Raw genomic sequence first — 18,642 nt, 5'->3', positions numbered from 1 at the left:
ACAGTTTGATTCATACTGTGATTATACAACGCAGAGGACACCAGAGGAGACGCCTCATTATCCAGGTTTACACTGGCTTGAAGAAAGTTTACTCTCAACTACAAATTAAAAGTGAAACATATTCAAAATATAGCAAATCTTGAATGAAATCGAAACCCGAATCGCGTCCCTTCATCTAGAAAGTGGAAATTCTGCCATGAGGCAAATTTCGAATTTAGAAATTACCAATATAAGAAATGAATAAAAAGTCTATAATACCATTAAATATTATTTTATATAAATTATATTTTTTCATAATGATAAGTTTTTAATCTTATATTAGAAAAACGCTAACTATTATCAATACAACGGCATGATATTTATTATAACATATAAGAAAAATTCAGCTAGTTTGCTTATAAAATGAAGGTTTAATATAGTTAGAGTAAATCACGTTTTGAAGTTATACGATTGCTACTTTTGAACGGATATTGTCATATATAAACGCATGTAAAAAGAGGAGATCAGACACAAGCTGGTTCCATATTCTACAAAATTCCATGCCCTATAAGAGGAAAATGTTAAACCTTGCCATATTTAACATGAATCAATTTCCCGTAGACGGCATATACTCAGTGGGATTATGCCTTGTACCAACGGTCATCCTGTCACAGGAACGTAATATTGATATAATTCCAAATTATCATAGTCTTTATATCTAATATTTTTATCATTCTCTCACAATTCTTTTCAAGTTAAATTGTCGCCAAAACAACGCCAAGTATTATTCTTGATACTTCCATTAAAAAAAATTATATACAAAGATTGTGTGTATTGTATCATTTAATAAACAAGCATCAAAATGCACCAGAATACGAAAAAACCATAGGTCAGAAAAGCTTTTGTAAAATATCCTTAAAGATTACATTAATTTAATGTCCTTTTAGGTCAGAAGTTGCTTAGAACGTGACATAGTTTTAGGTATGGATTCTGTGTTTTAAACTCGATATTCACATGCCGTGTAATGTGAAACCAATGTGCAGTATATCGGATGTTCTTGGTCAAAAGTCTTTCGGTTTTAATGATGCAAACCTGGAAGTTTAGTGATGAAGCTGCAGATACATATCCTCGTTATCGGGTGATCATTAAAAATGATGAGGTTCATTTAGCTCTAGGAATGGACGTTAATCTAATGAACTGAACGAATCAAATCACTTCGTGCTTGTTATGAAACACACGTTCTGTTTTAATTTGTGTTGAATTTTGCACAAAATATTTAAAAGTATTTAAAAACTACATAATTTTAGAGTATGGGATTTGTCTAAATAAGGGAATTGGGATGAATTTTTTATCTCATATAATTTTTATAATGCAATAAATAATAACATTACCGGTTTTGATGTTATAGTTTAATACTTTTAGTTTACATTTTGTTACATTACGTTTAATACTTTTAGTTTAATACTAACTAAATGAATTAATACTTTTCTAGCATTCTGAATTTATTTTTTCCAGCATTCTATAAACTAAAGAATTGCTCTGATCAAAGGCCCAATCATATAAGTAATACATGTTGTTTTTAATAATACTTACACAAGTTGTTATGCTTTAAATAAAGCGTATTTTGCCCTTTTTTGATAAAATAAATTTAATTTTTAGATACTTTTAACACGTGCGTAAGATCTGAAAGAGAAATGAAAGATTATATTATAATTTGAAATTAGATATTCTTTTACTGAAATTACTTTTATATGAAGAAATTGCTTTACGCACTATTAGATGGAAATTCCCGGAGAAATAAATTTCGTTATGAGAAATATTTTGGCATTTGTAATTTGAGATTATGGTGAATATTAGCTCCTATTGCTTATGAAATTACAACTTATCATCTTAAAACTTCAAACAGAAATTATTTAAAGACAGGGCTACCATTCAAGAATAAAATCGTTGCCCATATATGAAATAGATGACAAGAAAACCATCCAAAGACTCAATGAATGAATTTATAGACCACAGTGCCGGATGCAGTGTCTTGGACCAAACCATCAGGACAAATTCATCGAGAACGATGTCTACATATATACAATAATAATGGAACAGGGGCTCGAACCCATGATGGTCCAAAGCAGAAAACATATCTGTTACACTATATCACTGCATCCTCATACGATATTTCAAGAGTGACTGTCAGGTGTCATCCTTGTCATCTGACCGCGATTCAAGATTACGAGGTCCGTCCCAAAATATCCCTAGTGTTGCTTAAAACGGGACGTTAATATAACTAACTAACTAAGAGTGACTGTAACTTTTTAAACTAAAAAGTCAAGTTAAGAAGAGCAATCACTCTTCAGAATGATTGAAAACAAAATGTTTAAAGAAAAAAAATATAAATTCATAGTTTTAAACCGAGTTTAAAATGCGAAAACAGCCTACAAAGACCTGTTTGAATTGTATATCGCATTATAAAATTTTTTATGTATAAATTTGTAATTAACCTTTTAACCATAGGTCATACAGGCATGGAATTCTAGATTTTCTAAGTTAAAATTAAACTATCCAAAAACGTTATAATTGGATACCAAAATTACATATAATTTTCAAATGATTTAAATTTTCTAAGGACATCTAGTTTAGTCAGTAAGATAAAACATTCCTGAAACGGAAGATTTCACCTATTAAAATAATAAAAGAGCCAAAGCACTTAAAGGTTAAAATCGAAATTAATTTAAAGGATAGAAATCATTAATTAGCATTCCGAGTATCTTATATGCTCTCAATATCGACTAGAAACGAATGTCGTATATAGGAAATGCCATCCAGTTAGGAAATTAAATTAATGTAAAAGCCAAGGAATTAAAGTGGTAATTCTGCCCAAAGGAGAAGATAATAGAATGCGTATAAAAAAATTCTATTAGAAACTAATTTCGTAACTTTCATTGGATACATGCCCACACTGTCAATTATTTTCGAATTTACATCCTACTAAAGATACCCTTTTATTTATCCCACTTTTCTATTTTTTTCCCGACATCTTTTTTCATTAGAGAAATTCTAAAGAAGTTAAACAAAATAGGCACGTCACCAAACAACTAATTAAAGTAAAGTTTTAAAAAAAGAAATCCATTATACAAGTTGTAGTTAACAGTAAAACACTTTCATTCAAATTTAAACACATGACGAAAAAAACTGAGATTTTCATTAACCGTATCAGGTATAAAACGTTTTTTAGTTAATTGCGTTAAGAAGATGGAACGAAGTTGCTTGAATGTTAGTTAAATTATTTTATTTGGAAAGGTGTCAGGTTTTTGTAAAATTTCAACATGAGCATCCGCTGAGATATAACAAATAGATAGGAATAGCATCAAGATACAGCCATGATCTTAAACACAGGGTATCTTCAACTTCTTGGCTGTGGTTCATGTTTAAGTGCCAATTTTAAAAACGGCATGTGGTGTGTGTTTGACTTCTAACGAGCAGAGACTTATTAGCATGGTAATGAAGTGCCTTAACTAATAAAAAGACAACTTGAAAAAATCAGAAGAAAAAAAACAAAACACAGAAAATAATGAAGCATTGAATATTTAAAAAAATAAAACATAAAAACCGGAATCCCGAATAAAACAAAGGATTTCGTTAAAGTTATATTCATTATCGAACAAAAATGCTCGGATTAATTTCCCATTAACCAGACCAGTTTTTATTGAAAACAAAAATAAGCTCGGCGAAATCTTTTAAATATGTCTTTAACATATGAGAGGAATATGTAATGAATAAATGTTTTAAACTGAAAGTATTCAATTTGGAAAAAGAGATAAACTTTAGACAAACGTGGCAACGAAAAAATGGTGGTTCTCAAATGGCAAGGTAGAAGCAAACAAATTCTTTTCCATTATACTAGAGGATTTCCTGAAATATATCTTAATCTTCTGCTATATTACTGTAAACGAGAATTTATCGGGAAAGGAAATGGTAGAAAATAGCTTTTAATGCGAACGATTCTACATTAGATGTTTTTTTTCGAGGGGGGGGGGTATTTTTTCCTTTACAAATGATCGAAATTGAAATGTTCGAGGAAATCTCCTGTTTCAGACTTTTATGAATTCGGAAAATAGAAAATATTTTTGAATTATGAATCTATTTATGTTAACATAATCAAACAAAAGCAGAATAAGGTAGACGAATTATATTTGGTGAATCTTTTTTGCATAGAAATTGTAGATATATATATAAATTTCAACAAAACAAACTATAGAAGACGTGCAGATCCTAAATGTATATTCAGCTTGCTTCATTATATGACGAAGATAAACACAAAGCGTTCTATGTCGAGGAAATATTTAAGAAAGTTAAGGAAAGAATATTCCTATTTTTTTCTCGGACATATTTCCTGGCGACATTTTTTATACTATAAGGGCGTATCTAATTAAACTGTACAACCGCAATGGTTTTACAACAGAGTTTCTCTTCGCCGCCAAAATTCATGTATTCAGTACGTGAGTCCATTGAATATAAGCCTTGTTTGCGAGCCAGATGCCAGAATAATCTGTCTTCCTACATTATGTGGTAACTGTGCTTAGTGGAGAAAGATCATGTATTCAGTACGTGAGTCCACTGAATATAAGTCTTGTTTGTGAGCCAGGTGCAACAAAAATTTTTCTTTCGACTTTATGTGGTGTGATGTTGGGATTTAGTAAATGAAGTTCAGATTTCCTTATCATCTGGTTATAGTTCAAAACATGATGATAGTTTCCGGTAGCTTGCAAGCAGCTTATACATGAATCATTAACATAATTAATCTAATGAAATTTCATTAAAACGAAAAAATGAGCTTTGCAATTTACTTTCAGTGAAACATTTACTGGAGAGCTATTTTAAAAAAGACTTACTTTCTAAAACATTGCAGACTTTGAGAAACAATGCCACAACAAACAAACAAAAATCGTTGTTGACTTAAATCAACAATGAGTAAGACTGAAATTATACTTAACTGAAATAGCAATATAATAGATAACTGTTCGCAATACTTTCTGCTAGACTAACTAAAGTGCTCTATTTGATTGCTTCAGGTTTACTTATATGCTTTGTACTTAAAAACGTAATTTTTTTTATTTAACATGACTTGTTTCATGTTTGCATATTCAGAATATTGTAATTAATGTTTTCACTCACTTTTTGATGGGTTGAATTTTGTAAGATTTTGTGCTATTCATGATTTTATTTTTTTATATTTTCAATTCTTAATTTTCAATGAACCAATTAAAATAATTGAATTTTAGTTCCATATGAGTAGTGCTATCTTGTAATGAATTTGAGAAGGAATTGATGTCATTGCCTTGCAATATTTATAATGATGAATTGTAAATTAGAATTAAATAGCAGAAAGAATTAAAATAAAATAATATTTTTTTAGTACAAAAGTAATTTTTTGACAAACCGCTTTTATTAAATTTAATTATCATTAAGGTCTTTTTTTCTTTAGTTGGGACTGCGTTTTTATAGAAAAATGGTATAAAAACTACAAACTCATTTTATCTTATTTTACCAGTAATCTTTTACAGGGCATCCACTCTAATCGTGGCATAGTAACAAATTTCAAAACTGTTAAATATAGACATATACTTTAAGCTAAAAAATAATTTAAATGACATACATGATTATATTTATATGGTTTCGGTCAAAAAGTCAGTTAAACATTGTAGCATCAAAATCCTTAAATAGCTGTCTGACATAATAATCATATCTAATGAATTATTCTTAACCCGCTTGATATAAATATAGTTGCACATTTCTGCGACTGAAACTGACCGAGTTATGAAGCTTCCAAAATGCATATTTGATCTTATTATGGGCACTGCTGAATCATAAACTGCTCGCTTATTGAACTTAAATTTCATTTATCATCTCTTAGCCATTCAAGAACCAATTTCGAAACAAAAAATAGCGCCTTAATTATCAATTTTTTTACATCTATCAGTATGCGTTCATTGATATTGTACGTAATATTAAAGAAATTGTCTTTTTTTTATGGCAATTTACTTACAAAATATTACATTCCTAGAAACTAAGTATTTAAATATTGCTGTTTAAATGTGAGTACAAATAGCATTATAAAATTGTAAATAATTTTTCTTTTAATGAATCTTTGCTTTTTAATTTTTAAAAAAATATATATATCTCCATTTATATTTGTTTCATTCTGTAAAAGACCAACAGATATTTCTATTTGAATTACTGAAAAAAGTTTTGGCGTGACTTTTTATTTAACAAAGAGATAAACAGAAAAACTTTTGATTTTCCAAAAAAATCTGAAAAAGAACTGTAAGTTGTTCTTTTAACTTTTTCTCTTATAAGCTAGGATTTATTTCAAACTTGCCTTACAAACAATACCTTATACTTTTGAATCTTGGAAATTTGACATTATAAACTATGTAAAAAAATAAAGAAACCAGTTTTTTTTTTCAAAATTAAAATTTTGCCCAAATTTTTAAAATTTTTGAGAGAGCCTCAATCCATTTAACGAAGTCTCAGGTGTGAATCTACCCTTCTTTTAAATCCTTCAATTCGCCTTCAGGTCCTCCCTATTCATTCGAATCAAATACTATTTTACTGTTGATTTCATGTCACCAAAAACTGGAGGTATGTGACAGTTCCTTTTTTGTGACACAAATGGCGAAAGAAGAGAGAAAAAGTGGAATAAAAGATGTGTCAAAGTAACAGGTTCATGATATCGTTTTTGTATGTCACTTTCACCCACACTCTCAGAGCAAATAGCATTTTTCCATGTAAAATCATATGTATGAAACCACAAAATATATCTCACATCGGGGAAGTTTTTTCATGTTGAGCATCTTCAAGCATTTTACTCAAAAGTATGTTTTTACTGTCTCGTATACTAAGTATATAAAGAGAAAAAAATTATTTATCGTCAAAAAATTCGCCCTTCAGAAATTTGACGAATCGCTACATTTCAGACTTTCCTTAGGAAAAAAACAACAACTAATTTTTGGAACTATGTTTGATTATTCGTGAACACGATAGCTCAAAAAACTTTGATATCAAATTTTGTAGTACTACCAATTTATAGGCTTCTATTAAATTTTGAACAAAATCCACTCAGAGAAAGTCTACCTTTATATTTGCAAGCAATTCCGATAACTACAAAAAAAGGAGTTGGATATATAAAATTTGATAAATTATTTTGACATTTAGAATTTAGATCCACATCATATTTTGAATCAAAACCATCAACCTATTAGTCGTTTCTTAACCAGTAATTCCTCATGCATGTGAACGCCATATTACAAAGCGCAAAGACATAGACTCGGAGAAAGTCTACCTTTATAATTGCAAATAATTCCGATAACTACAAAATAAAAGGAGTTGAATATATAAAATTTGATACATTAAAATGTAAATGTACATTTAAAATGTAGATCCACATCATATTTTGAATTAAAACCATCAACCTATTAGTCGTTTCTTAACCAGTAATTCCTCATGCATGTGGACGCCATATTACAAAGCGCAAAGACATAGACTCAGAGAAAGTCTACCTTTATATTTGCAAGTAAGTACGATAATTACAAAAAAAGGAGTTGAATATATAAAATTTGATACATTATTTTGACATTTAAAATGTAGATGAACATCGTATTTTGAATCAAAACCATCAACCTATTAGTCGTTTCTTAACCAGTAATTCCTCATGCATGTGGACGCCATATTACAAAGCGCAAAGACATAGACTCGGAGAAAGTCTACCTTTATAATTGCAAATAATTCCGATAACTACAAAATAAAAGGAGTTGAATATATAAAATTTGATACATTAAAATGTAAATGTACATTTAAAATGTAGATCCACATCATATTTTGAATTAAAACCATCAACCTATTAGTCGTTTCTTAACCAGTAATTCCTCATGCATGTGGACGCCATATTACAAAGCGCAAAGACATAGACTCAGAGAAAGTCTACCTTTATATTTGCAAGTAAGTACGATAATTACAAAAAAAGGAGTTGAATATATAAAATTTGATACATTATTTTGACATTTAAAATGTAGATGAACATCGTATTTTGAATCAAAACCATCAACTGATTAATCGTTTCTTAATCTGTAATTCCTCATGAATGTGGACGCCATATTTCAAAGAGCAAAAGACATAGACTCAGAGAAAGTCTACCTTTATATTTGCAAGTAAGTACGATAAATACAAAAAAATAGGAGTTGAACATATAAAATTTGATGCATTATTTTCACATTTAAAATGTCGATAGACATCAAATTTTGAATTAAAACCCTCAACCGATTAATCGTTTCTTAACCTGTAATTCCTCATGCATGTGGACGCCATATTTCAAAGCGCTAAGACTTAAACATTAAAAAAAAAAACTTGTTTTGTGATCTTCTAAGTATAATTGTAGTTCTGTCTCAAATTTCGGTTTCAATCAGTTGATAAAAAGACGCAAAAAATACATGCTTAGTTTTCTTTACTATATTATGAAGTAGAAAACACTCATATAAGAGACTATGAAAATGAAAATCTGAGAACTCGTGCCTTTCGTGACACCTTTAACAGTAAATATACGAGAAAGTTTTTGGGAGACTACTTCAATTGCTTATTTTATACTATGGTTTTAGGTATTGTATAATTAATCGTTTTAAACTTTATCAATGTTGAGTTTATTGAGTTGCTCTCACTTTTTAGAATGGGTGCATGTTTTAAAAGGAAAAAATTTTATATTTACTTGTGTATTTCATTAAAAAGATAAAACCTTAAAAGTTTGGTTTTAACTAATTATTTATGTAAAATAATTTTATACACTTTTTTGATGGATAATTACGAAACGTTTTGCACGATATAACTCTCTTGCAGTTTCTAATCAGTGGCAGAGACAGAAGGACAAAGATTTAAGATAAATCTCTACCTAAGATTTGCTGTGTATGGTTACTGAATTCTTAGTATTGCCTGCTGTCATGGATAAAATCTCCTTCGCTTGATGCGAAAATTCTGAGAGTGTCGCGGAAATTTAGGAATCATTCTTGTCATTTTAGCATTATTCAAAATTGAAAGATTTGTTACTAATTATCCTTATCTAACTTCAAATTAACGAATTTAATCTAAGACACAAATAATTTTATTTCTAATATTAAAAAGAACAAGAGAAATCTAAATACTTCAGAAGTTTTTTTTTTTTTTTGTTAAAATCCAGAATTTCATACTTTTCACATTTTCTTGCATGCCTGTTCCTGAGAATTATTTTAGTTATTTTTAAATATCTTCTATTTAATTTTACCATTATTGCCATTGATGTAGAGCGGAAGTTTGGAGAGAAGCTGGTACAAAAGGTGTCGTCCTCGTTATTTGACCGTGGTTCAAAACTACGAGGTCCGTACTAAAATAGACTTAGTTTTGGTTTGAAATGGGACGTTAATATGACTAAACTAAACCATTTTTGCATTTTTTGTTGCTATATTTCTTGCAAGATCCTGAGAAAATTATTCACTTCCTTTTCATTTCTTTTGACAGTGATTTAATGATTAATCAATGAAATTATATCCAGAGCCAAATCTCTGTTTATTATGTTAACATAGGTAAGGCGGAATACACCGAGCATCAAAAGATGGAAGGTCTGTTTGCGAGTTTTGTAAATGGTTAATTCTTTTTTCAGTTTTCATACTATTTTGTTTAGTTATTATTTATTCTTATCTGGTAGTCTGGTAAACTGTTTTTATTTATTTTATAATTGTTTTATTATATGCAATTGTGTATCTTCATAGCTGTCTCCATAATTTTTGCGTACGAACATGTTTCACTTAAGCCAAGCACCTAAATTATGAAACGCGCGAAAGCAGTCCAACCTAATGGACTCTCTACTGATCAACCTTTTTAAATTTCTTATGTTAAACATTCGTATTTCGACTTTGGGAGTGCAGGGAGATCTCAGATAGACCATACCCCTCAAAAGATTGATTTATATGATTTTTATTTCATAAAGCGGGCTTGTCGATGACAAGTGCCATCAAAAACAACAACAACAGGTTGATTTATCTTCCACTTTATGCCACATGCCCTTACAACTATAACCTTTAAGGTTTAGTTGTATGGGCGTGGAGTGATGTTATGCTATATTTGCTACCAAGGCAGAGGTGGCCTGGTATTAAGTTCTCGGCTTGTGAGCCGTAGGGTTTCAGGTTCGATACCCGATTCTACCGAGGAACTGTCGTGTAAGGAGGTCTGTTGCACGTTAAATCCGTCAGACCAAACGTTCTCTGGCTGGTGTGGTGCGGTGTGGAGAGAGGGGTGCCAGCTCAGGTGTCGTCCCCGTCATCTGAGCGCGGTACAAAATTACGAGGTCCATCCCAAAATAGCCATAGTGTTTATTTGCAACGCTACATTAATATAGTTAAACTAAACTAAAAGCTATATTTGTTCCAGTTCATGTAAATACAGTAAAAATAAGACGGAAAAAATAAATGTTTGAAATCTAGTACGCATTTATTACTAGATCTTGTAGATTTTTATTTAAATTGACACAAAATTTGATTGCCTGTTCATATGAACAGGGAAGATAGATGTTTAAAATTTAGTGTGCTTTTATTACACGAAATTTATAGATTTATATTTAATTTTAGACAAAATCTGCTTGCATGTCTATATGAAGAGGGAAGATAGATGTTTAAAATTTAGAATAGCATTTATTATATGGAATTTGTAGATTTATATTTAATTTTAGACAAAATTAACTTGCTTCTCTATCTGAACAGAAAATACAGATGTTTAAATTTAGTGTTCATTTATTACATGGAATATGTAGATTTATACATAATTTTAGACAAAATCTGCTTTCCTGTTCCATATGAACAAGAAGACGAAGACTCTAAAACGCCATTAGGCAGAGGAATGAAACTCGACACTTGGGAAAGCAAGCAAATTTTGTTTACTTACATTAACGTCCTATTTGGAAGACTATGATTATATTGAGACTGACCTCGTAAATTTTAGCCAATATTAAAGGACGAGGACGTCACCTGAACTGGTGTACCCTCCAACCAAATTTCTTAACATACCAGTGCAATAATATTTAACCTACGACATCAGATTTAATGTGTATCAAACTTGCATACATGAAAATCTTTAAGTGGAATCGGAATTCAAGCTTAGAACAGTCCGGCTCCAAAGTCGAGACTTTACAACTAGACATCTGCGGCTGTCTTTGACTGCCAGAAATTACGAACTTTCTTTCTTGAATTACCCAAAAGAAACTTTAATTTAATAAATCGACTTAAATATCAAGGATAAATTGGATGTGTTAATAAATATCAGCAGAATATGCTTATTTATTTATTTATTCTTTTTCTGTATACAAAATGTCTAGAGCAAGCATTTGTGTTTTTGGAGATTGCATTTAATGCATAACGCTAAGATAATGTGTTAATGCTTTCTCTGCCGCAATTCAAATCTATGATTCGTATTATAGTACAGATTACACCCTTTTTGCTTTTCTTAACACGTTCACTGCCCTAAGCATCACTCGTGGATTATATCTACTTTCTAATTATACTGGACCGTCTATATGATCAGATAAGTGGTCCGAATTTTAGGCTTCAGCTGTGGCAATGAACGTGTGAATTGTAGTAGAGAAATGGTCATCTAATTAAAAAGTAGGTGTAAATCACATGTGATTTACGCGGTAGTGATCTTGTCAACATCCAAAACATAGATCGGTGTCAAATTTTGTGCCTAATCTGTCAACTGAAAAAAAATTTTGTGCCTAATCTGTCAACTGAAAAAAATTTTTGTGCCTAATCTGTCAACTGAAAAAAAATTTTGTGCCTAATCTGTCAACTGAAAAAAATTTTTGTGCCTAATCTGTCAACTGAAAAAAATTTTTGTGCCTAATCTGTCAACTGAAAAAAATTTTTGTGCCTAATCTGAGTACTGAAAAAAGTCGAAAAATGTCCATCTTTCTATACAGCCAAGTTAATTTTTGAACATTTAGTGCCTAAATCTAGAAATTGCACACAACTGAGATTTTAGTTCCCCATTTTAAAAATTAAATTCTTTTCTGGTTTGTGAGCACATTCGCCATGCAAAGATATTAGAAGCCTAATTTTTAAACCTATAATAGTAAAAGGAACTCACGTTTCGCTGCCTTGCGATGAGTGCCTGGAGGCAGACTTGGGCGATGCATCCATATCATGATCCGACCGATAGAGGAAGGATTCTCGCCTCTGAGGAAAACTCTGAACCAGCAGCCCTGCAGAAGGGCTGGCGGCATCCAGCAATGTACGAGGCTGAGGAGAGCCATCGTCTACGTCAAAACTAAAAAGAGAAAACACTTCAATTAGCCAAAAGATTTGACTTTCAAAATATATGCGAAAGAGAGAATAATCACTCAGTGTGCAATAACTTTTAAGATTCTTGCATTTCATTATGTAATATTTTATATTGAAAAATGCAAATAAATTATTATCGGTTTATTTCAATTATTAAATCAGATGGATGAAATTAACACTTTATTAAAGAATAGTCTATCCACGCCATTTGATGCTAAACGTCTAATCGTCTGAAACCACCTGAGTCGTTATTATAAGGTCATTTATCTTAAGTCCTCCATTTCTTATCAAAATATCTCAAACAAAATGTCAAATTCTTATAAAACATTACTTAATTTCAATATTATACTATAGTTTTGAGATTAATTAAAAGTGAATAAGCTTGAGATAACCCATGTGGGTTGACTTAAGTTCGATAAATTTGTTGATCTTGTTGTTCTTTACTTTTTTTTCTATTTCTTCAAACTCATTATGATTTTAACTCAAAACATTCATTTTTGAATTGCGATATTGCTCACCTAAGGGATGATATTCAAAATACTAAGAGTAGAACAATTTTCGTATATATAAACTTTAAAAGTCAAAGTATGAATTTGATTTATTGAATAAAAATACATTATAATACGAAGCACCCTCTGAAAAATATTTCTATGCAGCAAAGGTTAAAGATCCTTTCAACTACACCATTTATGTCAAACTTAAAAATATGAAGAGAATATTTTTTGCCTTCGGAACCATAAAATTATCCACGATCTCAGCTAAAGAAAAATATATGTAGTGAGAAGATAAAACAGTGAGATTACTAAGGCACAGCCTGTTTTGAAATAAAAATTTCATTTTTCACCATTCAATAATCATACCAAATTTTTATGAAGGAGTTGCTTAGATATGAAGTTCTTAAATCTTTGCTTTCTTAATTTGTTTGGATGGTACTTCCATAAATGGAATTTTCAATAATGCATGATGGAATGCGTAAAGATAACTTTCATTATGTTTTCTTCTGTTTAAAATTCAAAGCACACTTTTTATCATTCGGATTTATTTGAAAAATAAATGGTATGATAATATTTTCTTGCATATTCATTGTATGATTTGTTTGTCCTTAGAAAATTTAACGTGAAAAGATAATTCATTCATTATTTAAGATTTATAATATTTTACATTCATTAAAAAAATGTTCTTCGATTCAACTAATTACAATAAGCACTTCTATCATAATTAACAGTTATGTTTCGTCTTTCAAAAAGTATTATTCTCAAATTTTTCTCCCCTCATAACTCATTATTTCTAAAGCTGCAATAATACCAATTTCGCTTCTACACAAACAGTAATTTTATCGCAAGTAGTTTTATCGTGCTATTTCAAATAAAATTTATAAACAGCTGAATTTTTTAATCTATTATTTTTCGCAACTATCCCATTTTATGACAAACAATTTTTGACTCTATTTCTGTCAGAAAAAGATTTCTCCAAAGCCAAATTTCAAAGATTTTTAAGAAAATGAAATAAATAAACCAACGGTTACTTGAAGGAAATTCAACTGAAGATTGTTGTTTGACGAATTTTATACACATTTTTCGAAACGAGGCTACTTTTTTTAATTATTTTTCCTAATGACTAGTGAAGAATCTGAAACAAGAAGGCTCTATGAAAGTTTTCCCAAATAGTGTCGCGAATTACAATTTAAAAATTCTGCTATAGATAAAAAAGAATTTTCATTTGTTATTATATAAACTAATGTTGAAATGTCATCTCTGCGTTATTTATGGAAAATGCGTTTACAAATTTTCATCGCAAAACGAGAATATTCGTGGGGAAAAAAATAAGCGTTACTCACAGGAAATGAGATTTCTCGTTTTTGACAAGTAAAAAATCTTTATTATCGAAATATCCCATTTACCAAGTTGCAAAACTTTCATATTAGACAGGATATTTCAATGATTCGCCTATATGCAAAAGTATTCGTATAGCAACAGAAGAAACAGAGATATTCTTTCTAGCAAACGTAGAGTTACTGTAGGAAAAATGAACTCTTATAATTTATAAAACTGTGAAAAATATTTGCATTTGTTTAAATAATAATAAAAACTAATAGAAAAAAGTTATGAAGCAGAAAAAGATTCTAACTGATGAAATGTTAAACTCATCATATGGATTCAACTTTATTCTCTGAAATACAGAAATGACTCCAGAAGCAAAAAATTACATTTAGAATTTTTTTTTCCAAGTAGCACACATGATTACTTTTTAATAAATATTATTCAGATGAATAATAAAAAAAGCAATGAAGTATTTGCAATTAATAAAATTTGCATTTTAAAGAAAATTTTTTATTGCAGCTCATAAATTTATTACTTCTCCTGGTGTAGTTTATGAATAGCCTTTTTTTAATTTACTCATATACTTGTAAAAATTAAAATCTATATGCTAGTCAAAGATCACTAAGTGATTGATAAAGACCTCTTGAGAATTAAATCAATAATTTCCGCTTTTTTATTTGAATAAAAAAAGCATAATAATTGAATAAAATAGAATAAGGGAAGACAGAACCTTGTAAAGTAATAATTCACTTATTTTTGAGGTTAATGGAAGATGGTAGAAACATAGATAAACCCAAGGACATTCGATTGGATTTAAATCTAAAACTTTACTACTGTTTACTAAAATTCCTCACTCCCAGAAAAAAAAAACTGATTCTTTGTTATATCATAATATATGACAGATTGTTCTGAACTTGTTATAAAATTGCCATTCCAACATTCATTCCGAACGAGCTGCTGACAAGATATGGATTGTTGATACTCGATTCAAAATTCAATTGATACTGCTCATTGATAAGGATTTCTGATACCTCATTCATCAGTGATAATGGGGGTTTGCTGCGTTTTGTTTGATAATAAGTTAGAACAATTGTGTTTTATTTAATATTGCCATAATGCTTTGTTTGATAATGAGCTAGAACAATTGCATATTAGTTCATGTTGACTTAAGATATTACTTCAAACAAATTTGAAAATGAAATTTTGAAAAAATTGTTTAAATGCTTATATTTAGATGGTTCTTTCTGCATAAAAGACTATCTAAAAGCTCTTGGCTTATAAATCATAAAAGGTTCTAAAATTTTACATTTTATTATCTCAGGTATTTCACGAATTCATAGTTTATATTACACTCTAAGATGAAAAGTCACCATTTCTGAGTTTTAATTTTAAATATACGATGGTTCAATAATCGAGTGCAGAAAATAATAAAAGTCCAGATATCTTTTAAAAAACAATTGATTTCGTCAATAATTAGATTGTTTATTTACTCAATTATTGTCTTATTTCGAACTATACGATTACTTTGAGTCATACCACGAAATTCTGAACCATGGTCAGATGACAAGGATTTCACATGTGGCAGCGAGTTATGATTCAGGGGAAAGCCTTACACTAAGGTTTAATTCTTTAAATCCCCTATTTCTTCATTTTTGCTCACACACACACAATAAACCCAAACACAAAAAATGTCCCAAACTGTCATAAAAACTATTCTAAAACATTTGGATAAAATTTCTCAGTAGAATTGAAACTTTGGGGTAGTTGAAACCATCATTCCTTCAGATTAAAATATATTATATATACTTCTGAAGGGCCAAAGAAGGCGGCTAAATCCAGAAATATGGCAGATCAATTAAATAAATTTTCAAATTTGCGATTTATTTGTTAAATTTTTCTACATTATTAGAAAAAAAACCTTCAATATTTATAAATTTTATTTACAGTTCTTAAGAACAATCCAACGAAAGGAAATGCAAAGGTAAATTTTTGAATCAAAAATACCTAGAATATATCAATATAAAATATCGAAAAAAGAATAGGAGGAAGTATGAAATTTTCATATATGCTAATTTTTTTTCTTAGTGTAAAATAGATTTCTTAAGAACTTAGGCCAGAATTCTCTATATAGAGAGAAACCAAGTCTTGTGGTTGAAAAAAATTATACTTTTCTGACTATTAAAATGACTGGAACCAGTAGAAAGTGACAAAGAGAGCAAGCAGATAAGCAATAGAAAGATATACAAATCAATTTTCTTTGGAATTGAAATTTTTTTTTCTAGTAAAAAATGATGCCATGTGTCATAAGAACTTTTCAGTAAATTTGAAATGAAGTTCCACCATTGACAAAGAAACTATTTTTTGCAAGTAATGCTATCAGGTCGGCAAATGATAAAAAACTAAAGAAATCAAAATTCACATTTCTCTGACTATAAAATTGGTAAAATACAGCAGAAATGCCGACGAATTTTCAATTTTTCAAGAAGTTTTTATTTATTAATATTTCAAAAATGTTTGTGAAAAATGAATTTAAACAAAAGAAAATACAGAAATTTTAATCAAAAAATTCATTGGGATATATCGACATAAAACATTGGCAAAAAGATTGAATTTCTTTGTATTTACAACTTTTTCAGTGCAAAATAGATTACTCCAGAAGTAATAAAGATTGTACTGTAACATTTTTATAAGATTACTCCATGAGCAGTGAAATCAAATTTATGTATCAGTGAATACAATCAGGTGGAGAGATTTAAAAAAAAAATTGAAAATTTCACTCCTCTAAGCTTAAAAGTAACGAAATTCAAAAGCAAGGCAGCAGGATACAACCAATCTTTTGAGTTTACAAACCTTGAGATACATAATAATTTTTCTTTTTGTTATTACAAAAAAAAATCATCGTTTGTAAATTTCAGTTGAAATTCTTGAGAAAAATGCGATGTAAGCAAAGGAAAAAGATGAAAGTTCATGTCAAAATACTTCAGTATACATATATTTAAAACCTTGAAGAAAAATAATAAAAAGAAAAACTCAGATTTCAAGAAAAAACCGAAGTATTTTTTTCATTCTCGGAAGAATAAATAATCGACACACTGTGAGGAACTCAAATTCACCGGTTATAAAAGGGAATATCTCCTAATAAAGCACTGCAACATAAAGCTCATCGAGTAAGGGGCTTACAGTAAGCTATATAAAATTAAAAGAAACCCTCGTTACTGTTGCACTTATCCCACGAGAAGTGTATCAATTTAAGAAAAAGTATTTTATTTCCTGATGGTGTTTTAAAATATACCCAATCCCTGTTTATATATCGTTTGTAAACCCACTCTGCTTATACGGTCTAAAAGTACCGAATTAGACAGTCTTAATATTTAAATAAAAATAACCCAGAGATATATCATGCATTCTATGAAAGGGAAAATGTTTGCTTTAATAATATTACAATAAACCTATATAAATGTATGAACGGGAAAAACGTTAGGGGGTATCAAGATAATTTTAGTAATAAATTTAATACAATGTTGCTTTTATTATCTTGACTAAAGCAAATTGGATTTCACTGACGTCACTAAGTTTTTCTTAAAATATTACCGGGAAACTAGCTATATTTAAGGCTGATCCTATTTGAGGTATATTTCTAAAAAATAATTCTGAAAAATAACAAACAGCTCAAATATATAGGAAATAATTTCAAAATCGAATTGGAAAAATGGGAGGTGGATGGTATGAGCACTTTTTTCTAAAAATTAATATAAACCATTGTGTTGGCCTGCAAAAAAATACAAAGCGGAAACGATGAAAGATAAAATCTTATATAACACAAATATATTAATTTATACAAATTTCAAATCGATATGAAGCAAAACAAACAAATGCACTATTTAAATTAAAATCTTGTTGAAATTTAGATTTCATAAGGAAAATAAATTTTAGCTTATTAGTTAGAAAATTTGGATAGAATCTATGGAATATGTGTATCATGATCTAAAATTTTATTGATCTTCTGAATGGAAAAAAAACTAAGCCCTCCACATATACTTCATGGAGCACGAGATGTACAGAACTACACTATTTTAGCAAGACATTCTCTAACAAAAGAAACGATTCTTTAAAATTGAAATTTAAGCACTGTTTCTGAGCTTCTTTATTTTATATCTAACATATACGAATTTATTATAAGTTTAATCAAAGCTCTTCTATATTGAATTGTTTGAGCTCACTTAATTTATCAAGAATTTCTAGAATCCTTATTGTAATTTTTCAATAAAGAATGAGTAATAAAAATCCTGTGAAGCCTAAGAATAAATAATTCATGTTTAAAGTAAATATAGTTTTACTTATTGCAATAATAATTATTTTATTTGAAGTGTACTAAGAATTAATATTTTTTTGAATTTACTCCTTTGAGGAAAAACTTAGAAGCGTGGATCAAATGTTGTTGTTTCTTATGGCACTCGCCATGGACAAGCCCGCTGTTACGATGACAGCGATTTTAAGCC

General features: G+C 29.4%; 1 protein-coding gene across 7 annotated transcripts in view; it reads right to left on the bottom strand.

The window, feature by feature from the left end:
- LOC129958840 (cAMP-specific 3',5'-cyclic phosphodiesterase, isoforms N/G-like) overlaps window positions 1-18,642 on the bottom strand; it is a 327,156-nt gene that overhangs the window by 64,598 nt on the left and 243,916 nt on the right. For all 7 annotated transcript variants that reach the window (XM_056071557.1, XM_056071561.1, XM_056071555.1 and 4 more), the window contains one exon: window positions 12,130-12,309. In XM_056071557.1, the coding sequence (XP_055927532.1) occupies window positions 12,130-12,309 (180 nt within the window). The remainder of the gene's footprint in view (window positions 1-12,129; window positions 12,310-18,642) is intronic.

This window comes from Argiope bruennichi, chromosome X1 (assembly GCF_947563725.1).
Source record: "Argiope bruennichi chromosome X1, qqArgBrue1.1, whole genome shotgun sequence".
Classification (NCBI taxonomy): Eukaryota; Metazoa; Arthropoda; class Arachnida; order Araneae; family Araneidae; genus Argiope; species Argiope bruennichi.
This window is presented reverse-complemented; position numbering and strand designations above follow the sequence as displayed.